General features: G+C 39.2%; 1 protein-coding gene across 1 annotated transcript in view; it reads right to left on the bottom strand.

Moving 5' to 3' along the window:
• Nucleotides 1–9,672: 9,672 nt before the first annotated feature.
• Nucleotides 9,673–15,963, bottom strand: part of LOC134678161 (RING finger and SPRY domain-containing protein 1-like) — a 30,216-nt gene continuing 23,925 nt past the window's right edge. Inside the window, exons 9-10 of the mRNA XM_063536615.1 lie at nt 13,531–13,646; nt 9,673–9,893 (exon numbers count right to left, since the gene is read on the bottom strand). Of these exons, the coding sequence (XP_063392685.1) occupies nt 9,806–9,893; nt 13,531–13,646 (204 nt within the window). The 3' untranslated portion in view covers nt 9,673–9,805. The remainder of the gene's footprint in view (nt 9,894–13,530; nt 13,647–15,963) is intronic.

The raw sequence follows: 15,963 nt of genomic DNA, 5'->3' as shown, positions 1-15,963 counted from the left end.
CCATTGGAGTGGCCGACGCTGGCCCATCGTGTAGAGGAGCCATTACTGTCGTGCTGGCCTTTGTCTATACATCGGCTGACGTAATTGTGACTTAGGTACAGTCGCCATCAAATATATCGTAGCGGCCAGGGTGCTCAAAAATATCTGAACACGCACTCTAACGCCTTGACGATAGAGGCGTGTTCAGATATTTGTGAGTACCTTGGCCGCTCAGATATATCTCATAGCGACTGTACTTTAGATTTCTATATTTCGTACCGGCTCTGGGGAATACTTTCTAACATGTATTTTTTTAATTTACAGGTCGGAGATGACTCAGCGAAGTAGCAAACTTACCCTATGGACAAAATAACTTATCGAATTGTACATTTCCATGAATGTGATATTATGTACCTAAGTTACCTTAAAAAAAAGTATTTTATCGGTTACATTAAAATAAAATTATGTAACCGACTTATGCATTTTTTTTAATACCTACTACTATTATAGTATAAATGACTCAGTGTGCGCGGCATGCTAATGCTCAATAGTTGACATCTTCTTGGCACCACACCACTATATTGCTAATTTATAGCTATAAATTTTTTATTTAGCATTAGGAAAAGGGTAAACGATCGTAACATGTCCTTTTATTGAAACTCATTAAAAAAATTGTATAGGTAAATATGTATCTCTTGCTTATGTTATGTATACTGAAAATCAAAAGAATGTAAATAATTACATACCGGGTGAGGTCCGTAACAAGAGCAATACATTAAAACTGTAGGCTGTACCTACTCCGTAACTGACAAACATTTCTACCGCGACTTTTAAAACTTATTTACTTTTTGATTTTTAGTACATATATATAACACTTTAAACTTTATTCTAACACGCAATGAATTGCTAAATAGCTAATTTTGTTTTCATCATTTCGTTGTGACAAGCAATGTCAATTACATGTGATAACGTCAGGTGACAAGCAAGTCACTAATTACTAAAAAAAAATAAACTAAATTCGACCTTCTTTTAGTACTAATATGGTTCACGATGGACTGACTGCACGTTCACTATGAACTTGTAATGTGTCGGTGGTACTTAGTGACTTTTGCTTGTCACCCGACGATAATTACTGTAATTAGAGATGCCACGAATATTCAGCAACTATTCGGTATTCGGCCATTTGCCGTATATTCAGTATTCGGCCATTTGCCGTATATTCAGTATTCGGCCATTTGCCGAATATTCGGTTATCGGCCGAATGTTGTCTATTATATCTGTTGCACCTACCTAGAAAGAAAAAAGTCACAAAACCAAAATCTAGGTATATTCAAAATGTTTTCTTGGAATCGGCCCCTGACACCTGGTCTAACAGTTTTTAACTCTTATGAGAATTAAAGGTAGAAGCCAAACAGAATAAAAAGACAGGATTGTAATAATAACTTTTAATTTGCGTAAGAAAATAATTGTTTATACCTAACCAAAAGTTGCAAGTGCAATATTTTAATAACATGAGTCCTGGAGGGTGTGCTGACAACGAAAAACAAGAGGGTAAGTATGGGGTAAGTGTCTCTTAACTAAATACATCTCTTCTCGTTAACAACAGTCTTAACAACGTCATGGCGTATATCTTTCGAGTTTCACACACATTAAATTAACATAGTAAAAAAAATCAAATAGAATCAGATTTTACTTACAATATCCAAGGATTCTTAGCATATATTTTGTTGTACTTGTAAAAGCTTCATTTTTCTTTCCACAACATTCAAATGAGAACACACCTTATGGTACCTTGTTGATATTGAGATAAAGTATCTGTTACACAATCGAGAGTGTACCTGCCGTAACGCGGACACCTAGAAATTTAAAAATAAGTTAAGAATACCACCTTATTTTTGGAGATACATACAACATTTTTCTAGCTACAAAATATTTTTAAGGGCCATTTACATTTTTATTAGCTGTAAGATACTAAACGCCAAAACAAGTGTCAAATCGGCATGGCGAAGGTATTTTTAACGACTCTTAAAAGCTTGTTACACTGTGGTCCCAGTGCAATTCACACTTTTCATAACGAGACGGCAGCCATTTTGATGAAGTTATTATATGTTAGTTTATATTTTAAAACTGTCCGAGCTGTTGGAAGAGATATTTAGGAACATTCTACCACCTCCAGCCTAGACAACGTCCACGTATGTCCAGTACCTTACTTATAACGCGAGTGAAAAAACATTTACTTACGAAAAATATAAATTGCTCTGGAATTCATTCAAAAGCCCGACTTAGATAATAAGGGCTCTTCAAAAACATATTTAATAAAGAGAAATGTTCAATCTAGTAGTCTATAGATCAGTAGATACCTACTGGCATCTCTCGTTGTCTATATCGTTATGGTAATAGAAGACATTTGAGGCATGTGGGTGCGGGCACGTAAGGCAGACGATAACCAGCAGTAAGTAAAAAAAAAAGCTTAAAGATTTTGCGGCCTTGTAACGCAGATAATAATTGTTTCGTTTAACGAGACTGTTCTAAATATTACTTATGTACACGTTACACACAGTGACACGTTTTTAGTTAGTTAAAACGCGTTTTGCTAAATGCCTAGGTTAATTCTAGTAACTCCTATTATTAAGTAGGCAAGAACTAGAATTCACAGTGCCTTGGTGTCACCTTGAGACTGAATTATCATTTTTTTTAATATTTAAGTAACGCCTATTTTTACTAAGCCATTAGGCCAATCAAATGAGAGTTTTTCGAATAATTAATTCGCTGCATTAATTCACGCATTTAGTATCTAATGAATGTATTAAAGCGATTTCCAGCTCGCTGGGAAATAATTCCTTTTTCTGGTCTAATTTGACCGGCTTATACACAATTAACACAAAAAACTTATTGTAGTTAGTAACTATCGTATACAATATGAAAGTCCGTTTTGGCCGGCAGTTTGGTCACAGTTGACCTGACACGTCCCTCCTTGCTTCTCCCGTCGTCGTCGCACATAACTATAAAAATATTGTTAGAACTAATTAGCTGAAATTATATAATTTTTGAGTTTGATCATTTAAGTTTTCACCAAGGCACTTTGTGATAACAAATTTCGATTAAAGTTACAAATAGTTGTAACCTAATCATTTTGGATATAATTCTGACTGAGCGTAACGCGTTTTAACAAAGAGGGTTTTACAGTAAAATGTAAAGCTCAATGACTTTTACGGTATACGGTATGAATAACAGAAATCAGGATCGTAATACTAATCATTCAACAACTTATACTAGTATTCCATTATGATAAGACCTGTTACGATTACTTTAAATATTTACACAAGAACCAAAAAGAGCTGTATTTGAACGACGTTTAATTGAGTGTTAAATCTTCTGAAGAAAGTAATCAATCAATTACAACTATAGTCAACAGCACGTTGATATAGTTGTAATAGGAACACGAAGGTACTTGAAATATTTGAAAATATGAATGTACACTCGGCGTCAAAAAAATCGCACCTAACCAAAAATTCGTTTCAAGCAAATATAGCTCTTATCTAATGCATTGTACCCTGTCAATATTGGTATCATTTGAAAGCGCAATTAATGAACTTTAAAAAGATAAATCGTCATTGTCCGTAAAAACAACCATCGTCGAACATAGGCGTCTTGTTTAAAAAAGGGCCGAGATCCAATTTTAATCGGTCCGTTGTTGTGCAATCCGGGACGGGTATAAAAAGGAGGGTAAAGGTTAGTTATGGTTTATTCGCTCTCCAGAGGTCACTGAGGTTATTAATGAACCGTTACAGCAAGAAAAAACCCTTGGACATGGATACCAGTCCAGAAGAAGTAGCTCAAGAGGTGGCACTGCTGCAAACAAGACTAAGGCAGTAAGAAGTTGCTGAAAGATTTAACATAAGCGATTTCCGGTGCGTTGAGTCTTGCTGGGGTTCCAGGTGACTGGTGGTTACATCAGGAGGCCTGGACCTGGAAGACAACACTGCTCTTCCGCTAGAGACAATCGGTACATTGTATCGAACTCTTTGCAGAACCGTTTTTCCGAGGCTGTTGAGCTGCAGCAGCAGCTTCAAGCAGCTCAAAAAACAGCAGTAAGCATCTCTACGATCGAAAGAGAGCCGGAAGAGAAGAGGATGTTGCTCCGTAGAGCTGCTACAGGCCCCCAATTAAAGCAATAGCATCGAATAGCCAGGAGGCAATTTTGCCGACTGCACGAAGATTGGACGTTTGAACAATAGAGGAATGTCCGCTTTTCCGACGAGACGAGGGTGTGCCTTTACACCAACGACAGGTGCAGGGGGGTGTGTAGGAGGCAGGGACAGCAATTTACGCAGGCCTGCACTGAAGAAACCGTCTGCATAGGGGACGGATCTCGCATGTTCTGGGGCGGCATTTCAATCAACGAGTAAACTGATCTCCTGTGCATTTCCCGCACTGAAGGTGGTCACAGGCAGGGATCCCTGACTGCTCGGCGTTCCATAACGGTGTTCTTGGAAGAGCATGTGATCCTATATGATGGTTTTGTTGGACCCAACTTCCAGTTTATGCATGACAACGCCCGCTGTCACACTGCGTTGTTTGGGTGAGACTAACTGTGGGAGGTTGGGATCACGGTAATGGAGTGGCCAGCAAGGAGCCCTGACCTGAACCCAATCGAACTCACTAGGATCAGCTAAACCGGCGGGTTCGGTCGCCTGATCCTGCTCCTGCCACTCTCGACAGGCTTCAAAACGCCATTAAAGAGGAGTGGAACAACTTTCCTCAAAAACGCATCGTGGCACTCATGACAGTCATGATTGATCACATGGAAGCTACTGGGAGGACAAGAGGAGGCAGCACTAGGTTTTAAGTTTAGTTTTAAGTTTGTTTTTTCCGTATCTGTTGATTTTGTAGTGTTTTTATTCTTTGCAATTTTAACCTGAATAGGTACACGTCGATTCGTTTTTCCTGAAAATTTTCTTTTTGTATGGGGTAGATCGTCCATTTTACGTCATTTTCCAATAGAGGGTTTCATAACCTTTCAAATAAGGCCCCATAGTCTTATCTTGCCTTATATATTATAAGGTTTAAAACCGTTTGAGAGAAAAAAGTTAAGATGTGCGATTTTTTTGACGCTGAGTGTATTATTTATATCAGCGTAAGATAATGGAAAAGGCAACCTATCAATATGAATATCGATGTAGCATCGTTGACATTCTTTAATTCTATACAAAAAGGGACCACTGTCAACGATAGGCCCTTCTTATGGGTACCTAGAAGAGCTCCATCTTCAATTAGTTCTCATAGGCCTGACGCATTCCCCACCCCATTGTTGGTGACTGTACTACAACTGTACCCATCTCACAGCCTTGAACATTATAACCTGTACAGAAAATGATTCTCGATATAAATACCATAAACATGATACGCACGTTTGACATCATAAGCTCTATTCACTACAAGTCTTATCTTTTAGATCATTACTCCAATGTGAGATTTTACTCGCTATTAGGCGATTGCAAATTTCACAGAGCACTCAAAATTATGAAGTAGGTATACGTCCGTTTTTCGAAAATGCTATGCCCTTATAGATATGTTCACATGCAAAGGCATACCGACTTGCACAATGAGCACGTAAGATAATTACGGAGCGGGGTGCGCCTTAGCCTCCATCCCCCCCTCCCCCACATCTAGCGTCTTCCGAGCGTCGGCGTCTACAACTCTATGGCCGCTGCTCGACGCAACGTCGACGCAACTGCGCAGCGACGTCATTTTCCATAGCGCTGACCAGACGCCGACGCTCGAAAGACGCTAGATGTGGGGGGGGCCTTAGTGAACACATGTACGCAGCATATAACAAGCTGGCCGCATTACAGGCGTAAGCTCATCCCTCCGTTCGATTAATTCAATAATTTTCTACAAAATTCAATTTTGATTAAATTTTGCCAATTGTTTAATTTGTTAAACTATCTAATTCTGACGCCCCTCGCGACTACCTACTTACATTACTACTAGATAAAATTGATATTTCGTAGTTTATTTATGATGAAGGCCTCGTATTAAAGCAAAAAGGGAATTTTTATCTTAATTAGTGGTTGAATATCTCAGGTCTTTCATCCCCGAGGCGCCGGTACGCACGAGCACCCGCAAGTGCGTCGCATATAACAATATACTATTAGTTACTTGTGCACTATAACTATATCTATTTCATTTGTTTCATTTTGCCTTCGTTGATCATAACATGGTTACCTAGTTATATAATTATATTTTATAACGATAGCTTTACACTATTTTATTATATTTGAATGAACTCTGCATGTAGCAAAAATAGCATGTTTTTATTATAAACATTATTTGTATGTTATACATCGATCGATTAAGAAAGAACAACTATTTTGATTAGCTATTTACATTTGTATCTATAATTAGAAGTATACATATAGAGAAAATAATTTTTCACTACACCAGCAAGTTTAAGCTCACTTATTCTTCAAAAACATATGAGAAAGTTGCATATTCTCCACTAGACAGGCAAAGTAATTATTAGATGGAAATTTCAAGTTGATTCCTCACGCTGGGTAGTGGAACTGACTTTTAAGAGATGTTTTTGAATGTTCAATATTTATTAGCGTTCGTTCTGATCCTTAATTTTTTTTTAGGGTTTGTGTTTTCCTCGCGTTGGTGTGGTGAAAAATTTTGTGTTTCAACTCCGTAGCAAAGTTTGTTTAAGCCTCGTGCCTTGAAACCTTTAAAATTCTATATTTCGAACCACTTGCTACGCTTGTGGTTCAATTTTAAAATCTTTCGCTTGCTCGGGTATTAATATAAGCACGAGGAGTTAAACAATTTTCCTCCTTGTAAAGCAAAACAACTATTATAACAGAAATTAAGGATTATAACCGAAGGTTTATTAGTGTTCCGTACAAAACTTTGTTTACGGAACACTTATGGGATCACTTCGGTCTTGCAAATCAGTTAAATACGTTTTTTTTTTCATTAGGAGGGATGTGCAGCCAAAATGACAATGTCAATCATTAACGCAAATTAAAAAGTAAATAATGTAAAACACCACGTGTTCATTCCATACATTTTTACTTTTCCATTGAATTTAAATTGTCATCTTGTCCCGTGTAACATCCAGTTTATTCAGCTCAGAATAAATTTAAAAGTGGTAAAGTTTACAGTATGTAATTGTGTATTTATTCATAGCATAACCACAGAGTGGGAGCCCCACGGGTCTAACCGGGGAGCCGGCAGGCCTCGTCGGCGATGGCGGGATAACTTGGACTCCTTCTTGAGAGGCTGGCCAGATATTGCACTAAATAGAGACGAGTGGAGAAAGAGGGGGGAGGCCTTTGCCCAGCAGTGGGACACAGTGGGCTCTGAATAATAATAATAATAATTGTTCGCAGACGTTTCTGGTGGAAATATGCAGTTCTTGGGTGAGGTCTTGTAACTCAGATGGCAGAGTATTGGGCTAGCGATCCAGTGATGTGAGTTCAAGTCTCACCAATACAGTAAATTTTCCCCACTTGTACATTTATTCTAAGCTTAATAGCATCGTTCACAGACGTTTCTGCTTGATACAAAATTAATCCAGTTTATTCATTTAATATAATAGCCTGCATTGGTAATTTGACTCATTTGTTGAATGATTGCAAACATGTGGATAGGACACTAAAATTCGGACGGCTATATAGACGGATAAGAACTATGTAATGACCTCACTAACCAAACTCTTTACTTAATAAAACTCAGTCGTAACTTTAAAGTAATATTATGACTTTGCCAACTAAAACATAGTCTTAATGCAAAAATATACTATGTTAAATGGTCCCAAAAATGTGACGATGACGCCTATTCGGGATCATTATAAGGAGTAACTCTAGTCTTTACTCTTTAGGCCTGTTCGACACCACCTTGAAGCAATGTTTAGGCCTCCGCACTTAAGATTTAGTCACCTACAACAATAGGAATATAGAATTCTGACTGATTTAGTTTTATACGGCCGTCGGTGCGGCACGTCGCTATCGCTGCTTTTACGGCAATATTAATTCCACACATCAACTGAACAGTAATAACGCAATAACAGCGGTACATGCCACCGGCCTTAGGCTCTACATGCCCACCTGACAAAAGGGATAGTGTTACCTACGCTAACAATAAGTGCTAGTAATATTAGCTATCGGAAACTCGAGTCATCGTTTAAATTCTTAAAATTGGCTAGTTACTAGCTGAAGAGTAACTTCACTGCTTATATTAGAGATAACGTGGTAATATTCCGCTTCAGTTTGATTAGAGACGGAAATTTAACATCCTCTTGCTAGCAAGCTACCCTAGGGTGGTTACAGTACTGTCTGTCTTTGCCATAATGTGTCAGTCTTTATAGACTGGGGTCTACCTTACAAAATAACAAATAAGCATTGATCAGGGGCCCATTTCTGAAACGGTATTAGACTATTAGTCCACGAACTGACAAATCGTAAGGGTTACCATGGCAACGCACTAATATTAGACTGATACCGTTCGAGAAATGGGCCCCAGCAGTTCGAACTTCCGAAAGTTACCCGATAACTAATTAAGTGTCCTCTGTATCCTTACAATGAGTTTGACACTGACATACTCGCTAGCGACTGTGTAAACTAACTCAAACTCAACTCAACTAACAATACATCTCCTGGTATAATTTAATCCGCAAGGTCCAAATTCAAATATTCGTATTGAAAAAGACACACTTCTAACAATATTGTTTAGGTGAAAACCTGAATAGGAGCATTCCACGGGTTGTCCCGTACAAACGCATTTTATTTCCAGTGTTGCGACTTTTTTCTTGGCATTTAAAGCAGGCGATTATTTTTCTGTGCATATTTTTAACCATTTGTCATAGAAAAGGAAACTCTTAAACCTTTAAATCTTCAGAAACTTCGCGTTTGTACGGGACAACGGCAGACAATTTCGTGGAATGCTCTAATAGAGTTAACACATTGTCGTTGTGATTTAACCATACAAAAGTTTCATACTTAATTGATTATAGAACACTTCGTTTCGGATTTTTTTATATACTTTATTCATTATTACGAGGCACCGTTGTACTAGCACTAAAGTAGTTTTTGTATTGATATTGTAAGTAGTAACATAGGTACTGAATTAAATAGATGAATTAAACTGTCATTTACCAACTACTTTATAAATTTGTCCAGTACCTTAAGATTTTTTTCAATATCACATTTTGCTACATGATTTAGTATCCAATTTGGCACTCAATAGTAGTCAATATGATCCCACGATGTCTATTGGCTACGAACAAAGCTATAAAGTGGTGTATGGTGTACTGCAGGGCTAGCACATGATGGCGCGACAGCATCTCGCGGCGAGATAGACTACCCGTCCCTCTTTTGTTAACACAGAAAAAGTGTAAGGCCTGAGTGGACGCTCGACTTAAGCGTGCAGCGGGGCGGGGCGTGCGGCGTGCATGTTAAACAAATGCAAACGTATAGGAGCGGCCTTAGTGCACGCTGCTCAAATCACTTGTGAGCCCGACGCCACGCTGCACGCCCCGCCGAACGCTCCGCTTCGAGCGTCCACTCAGGCATTACACAAAGACGGGTAGTCTATCTCGCCGCGAGATACTGTCGCGCCAATCATGTGCTGGCCCACTGAGAGCAATTTAACTGGCCATCGATGACCATGTGTCCTTGCAATAAATTTTAGACAGTGTGTAAAGTGAAGAAGGTCCCTAGTGGAGGCGATATATGAGATCAGCGGGCGGGTGGCGGGCCTCTGCGGGCGGCGTGGGGGACTCGTCGAGCGTGATGTTGGGGCTCGACTCGCTGTCGCGCGACTCCTGTCATGTCTCCTCGCGGCGCACGGTCACGATGCCCGCGCGGCACATCGGGCACTCCTTCAACTGCGACGTGCACAGCGAGCAGAAACCTCTGTCGACAACAAGTACAACGTTTCAAACTTTTTTTTTTATTTTATTATTAAGGCACGCTTTTTTTTCAGACGACATTTAATACATGATTACAATAAAAGTAATAGGCTTTATATAGAAATGCCATCCAAAATAAGTGAGCACAGCAAGAACAATAAGTAACAACGAGCAAAAACTATCCTAAATATAAAAAAAAAAACAAAATATCTTAAAAACATACTGAATTTCAAAATTACATAAATGATCGTAACATGTTAAATTGCTTACTATTGTTGTTGTGTAGTATGGTGGCCAAGAATGATTTGCCTCTTGAAAACTGCTAGCCGTGAGTTGAAAATATCGATGTCTCTATATTGTGAAACTAAATCATATTACAATCAGCTACGGTTTTTCCGTATCTCCTATTTTTTTATATCCTTAAAAATGCAGCCACCAAATAGGAGTCAGTCATTATCGTATATCTAAGGATGCTACGGGCATGAAGAATGGGGCCGGTATAGCGGTGAGCCGAACACGAACTCGAGCCAATCGTGCAGTCTAACGCCACAACGCCCACAACATGATTGGTTGATGAGTTAGCATCACGCGCGCGATTGGTCGCAACCAGTGTTGGCCAAACGTTAATTGCATTAACCCTTAACCATTATAAATTGAACCGTAAACCGCAACGGACGATTACAGTTTACGGTTCAATTTATCATGGTTAATGGCCAAAAATGGTCAATTGCATTAACGTTTCGGCCAACACTGGTCGCAACTAGTTGCGTTAGGCTGCACGATTGGCTCGAATTCAAGAGTGACACCGCTGAACTAGCACCATTTTACGTGCTTATAATTGAGTCATTCTATGTAATCAATGTATGGGAAAATGAAACAAATTAATATAGTTTTCAAACCTGTGTGACGTGATACATCTAGGTGTACTGTTTAAAATTCACCACTCTCCCCCCCCTTCCACCTGACGCTCGACCCCCCCCCACCTTGAAATGTGTCCCCGTTGGTAGTTTTTTGGCATTCTCACGAAAACTATAATAGATATCAAAAAAGTGTCAAGGACAGAATTAATCCTCATTAAATTTAAAACAAAAATGGTCTTATGTGTTTTATTATAAGTTGGACGGTATTCAAGCTATAAGTACTTGTATAACCTTAAAATAACAAAATAACCATACTAGTATGACGAAATGCAGAATATCTTCAAAACGGCTGGACCGATTTTAATAAAATATACCTAAAAAATCACCGCAGTGAAGCCAGCTATCAAACAAAAGAAACTACATCAAAATCGGTTCATCCGTTTCGGCGTTACGAAGTCACAGGTAAACACAGAAATACAATTTTTTTTCTACTGCACCCAATAATTTTGTAAACCGATTAATTTTGATCAATTATTTTAATGAGATCATGTCCCTTGAAGTTTTAGCTTTACGAAAAGTTAAAAAACATGGAAAACGACCCAGTATTTTTCAAATTATCGGCATTTTCCCGATTTGTGAGTGGTTTCGTGTTATCACGCGCACGAGTTGCCCTTGACCCCTATAAAACGGGGGGTAGGGGAGGGGTTGTTATCAGTCACTTATCAGAAGTTGACCGGTACACATATCCGCATATTTTCCCGTAAAGAAGACCTGTGAAAAATGGAAACCACTGCAGCTGAAGTCCGCCAAGTCGTCCAGCTCAGCTCCTGCAAGAGGGGCGTAGCCAACGTTCAGTAGCCGCCACGCTGAATTTAAGTCAATCTACAGTTTGCAGAGTTTACCAGAGGTTCCAACGGACTGGATCCTTTACTTCAAGACCAAGAAGCGGCCGCAAAAAGTGTACATCAGAGAGGGACGACCGCTTCATTGTCACAACATCTCTCCGAGATCGACACCTGACAAGCGTTGCCATCCAGCAGCGTCTGCGTGAGATACGAGGAGTGGCTGCCAGTGAGTGGACAATAAGAAGAAGACTTAAGAAAGCGAACTTGACCCCCAAGAGGCCTGCAACGGGGCCCAGATTGCTGGCGCGATACCGTACAGCCCGAAGAGAGTTTGCAGAAAATCATATGGACTGGACCATTGAGCAATGGACCCCAGTTCTCTTCTCGGACGTGTGCAGAATATGCTTGAATGGATGTGACCGAAGAGGAAGAGTCTACAGAAGGCCAGAAGAACGGTTCGCCCAATGTTGCTACTCCGAAAGGGTCGCCTATGGCGGTGGATCCGTGATGTTCTGGGAAGACGTTTCCTACGACGCGCGAACAGAGCTGGTTTTCGTGCCTGGCGGGGGCCGTGGCGCGACTTTCGCAGAAGCAACATTGGGCGAACCGTTCTTCTGGCCTTCTGTAGACTCTTCCTCTTCGGTCACATCCATTCAAGCATATTCTGCACACGTCCGAGAAGAGAACTGCGGTCCATTGCTCAATGGTCCAGTCCATATGATTTTCTGCAAACTCTCTTCGGGCTGTACGGTGACGCGCCAGCAATCTGGGCCCCGTTGCAGGCCTCCTGGGTGTCAAGTTCGCTTTCTTAAGTCTTCTTCTTATTGTCCACTGACTGGCAGCCACTCCTCGTATCCCACGCAGACGCTGCTGGATGGCAACGCTTGTCAGGTGTCGATCTCGGAGAGATGTTGTGACAATGAAGCGGTCGTCCCTCTCTGATGTACACTTTTTGCGGCCGCTTCTTGGTCTTGAAGTAAAGGATCCAGTCCGTTGGAACCTCTGGTAAACTCTGCAAACTGTAGATTGACTTAAATTCAGCGTGGCGGCTACTGAACGTTGGCTACGCCCCTCTTGCAGGAGCTGAGCTGGACGATTTGGCGGACTTCAGCTTCAATGGTTTCTATTTTTCACAGGTCTTCTTTACGGGAAAATATGCGGATATGTGTACCGGTCAACTTCTGATAAGTGACTGATAACAACCCCTCCCCTACCCCCCGTTTTATAGGGGTCAAGGGCAACTCGTGCGCGTGATAACACGAAACCACTCACAAATCGGGAAAATGCCGATAATTTGAAAAATACTGGGCCGTTTTCCATGTTTTTTAACTTTTCGTAAAGCTAAAACTTCAAGGGACATGATCTCATTAAAATAATTGATCAAAATTAATCGGTTTACAAAATTATTGGGTGCAGTTGAAAAAAAATTGTATTTCTGTGTTTACCTGTGACTTCGTAACGCCGAAACGGATGAACCGATTTTGATGTAGTTTCTTTTGTTTGATAGCTGGCTTCACTACGGTGATTTTTTAGGTATATTTTATTAAAATCGGTCCACCCGTTTTGAAGATATTCTGCATTTCGTCATACTAGTATGGTTATTTTGTTATTTTAAGGTTATACAAGTACTTATAGCTTGAATACCGTCCAACTTATAATAAAACACATAAGACCATTTTTGTTCTAAATTTAATGAGGATTAATTCTGTCCTTGACACTTTTTTGATATCTATTATAGTTTTCGTGAGAATGCCAAAAAACTACCAACGGGGACACATTTCAAGGTGGGGGGGGGTCGAGCGTCAGGTGGAGGGGGGGGGAGAGTGGTGCATTTTAAACAGTACACCTAGACGTATCACGTCACACAGGTTTGAAAACTATATTAATTTGTTTGTCTCAAAACATATAATGACTGTATTATTAGTTAAGACCGTACCTGTGTCCGCAAGGCTCTAGCACGCAGCAGGCGGTGTCGTCGAAGCAAAGCGTGCAAGAGTCCTCCTTCACGCTCGAGCAGCGGAGCTGTTCCAGATATATCCTCCGAGGCACGACCTGGAACGAATACGGATTTTATAAATTACCAGTAACTGTAACTAATCCGCTACAAATATTGCCTTAAATGGTCATGTCGTGGACGATGAGTATTCTATATTTAAATATCTATAAAGGAGAGAAAAGAAGGGAGAAGGGTTGAATTTATAGAGACTGAGCTACGGATAGTGTTATCTAAACGATCTACAATCAAGTTATTATAATCGTAAAGCTGGATTAAAAAACAAGATCATTAAAATGAAATACTTTTAATTAGTGACAACCCTACAAAAATTATTTACATTTTGAATTGACACATGTCATGTCATTCATAGAATCTATTTGTTAGGGTGAAATTTGCGTGAAAACGCTTTTGAAATATTAACGTGATTAATAAATGAAAAATAAAGTACGTACAGTCAGCAACAGAAGTTGCTAACCGGGCCAGGTGTTCAAAATGATCTTGACGCGACTTTATTGTTAAGAGAATAAGAGCGCGTCAAGGTAATTTTGAACACCTCGCCCGCTTAGCAACTTCTGCTGCTGACTGTAGCCTAAACAATTCCCCGTTTGCATAAAAGTCTCTCGAGTTCATAAAATACGAGTGAATTAATAAAAATCCAAAAGCAATGCTGTTTTTTAACAACGGGAATGCCAATTCGTTATTTAAATAAAGCAGGACTTGAAAGAGTCAATAAGGCCTTTAAATTTTTAATCGCTTCCGGATTACCCCATGCCATTTCCATCTCACTGAAAAAAAGTCATCCATTTTACAAACCTGGCTGGCTCTCATTTCCTCTATATACATATCTTATTTTCCAAATCCAATGTTACTTAATCTTCAATACGCAGGATAAAAATAGGACTCAAATGTGAGGTTAAGAGGAAAATCGCCATGTTCTGAACACGTGGCCGTGTGTCGAGAACAAGTAACGCATGCGCGTACCGCGACGCGCAAAATTGGGTCATTAGGTCTGATTGAAAGTATCTCCGTGAGAGACCCAGCTATTTATACTACCTATTAACCCATTTTACAGCCTTTAATTTGACAGATGGTGTTTGTAACTTTGTTTACGGTTTATTTTGCTTGTTTAGGTTAAATCTTGCACGCAATATTCGAAAAACTTTCCGATGTATGATTGCTCTGAAACCTATCTATACCTACGAAGCGAATTTAACCAAAGCACAAGCTTTTATTGAATACCGTCTTTAAGACGACACAGGAGCTGAGTTTTAAATATTTTAGGTAAATATACCCGTCTCACTAACGGAAGCGGCTCCTAAAACTAGTGCGATAAGGACAAGGCGAAAAATCCCGCGTAAAAATCTCAAAAATCGAGGTTTAGTACTCGATTATTTCCTCCTCCAAAACTTAACCAATCCTAACCAAACTTGGAAATCTAAATGATTATGAAATTATCTGTGTCGGACCGTTTTGCTTTTTTGGCTAATTGATATCAGTTTTGAATACTACGCCTCTCATTGCGGCATAGTCAATTAGGCCATTTTGGCCATTTTTGAAGGGCGCCCTTAAAAACAAAAATATCAAAAAAGCAAAACGGTACGACACAGATATTGACAATATTAATCTGTGTTGAATAAATCATTGCTCTAGCATCAAAACCCACGGAGGAAACAGTCGAGTACGTTTGTATGGAGAAACGACCACTCCTGTTGGCTCTTAAATTCACTTAATAGGTAAAGGCTTATAAATTAAATAATTATTGTCAGATGCTTTTTGTAGCTTGTAACAAAAATATGACACCAATAAAATTATCAGGGACTATTATTCTGGACGGCAGAGTTGGGCAAAAATTAACTTGAATAAGAATAAGAATAAAAACAGAAATTTTATTCTTATTCCAATCGATTTGAATAAGAATTATTCCTGCACTCGTTATTTTAGAATAAAATGAAAGTGAATAATTCATGTCACTTTTATTTTAAATTAAGAATAAAAAACGGAATAATTATTCCAGTTGTAGGATTATTTTAAATAACGTTTTATTAAATTAAAATGTTATTCTGAATTAAGTTAAACTTTGTAGGACAATTGGTTATAGTTTGTGAAATGAATTTCGCCCCTTTTCAATGGTCGGATTGATTTGAATTTTTTTAGCGTAAATAGATTTTATTGTGATAGATAAGTAAATTTTTTGGTGCCTTCGAAATGGTGATAATAATTTGATAATGAAGCTAAATTGCGATTTTCTATGATGGTTCAATGTATATTCCTTTGCGTATTAAGTACATATTTAGTTTATTATTCCTATCAACCTTAAGCCTTGAGGTCTTACGTATGATATGTCTTTCACACCTACGAAAAGTGAATGAGATA

Source organism: Cydia fagiglandana, chromosome Z (assembly GCF_963556715.1).
Source record: "Cydia fagiglandana chromosome Z, ilCydFagi1.1, whole genome shotgun sequence".
Taxonomy (NCBI): Eukaryota; Metazoa; Arthropoda; class Insecta; order Lepidoptera; family Tortricidae; genus Cydia; species Cydia fagiglandana.
This window is presented reverse-complemented; position numbering and strand designations above follow the sequence as displayed.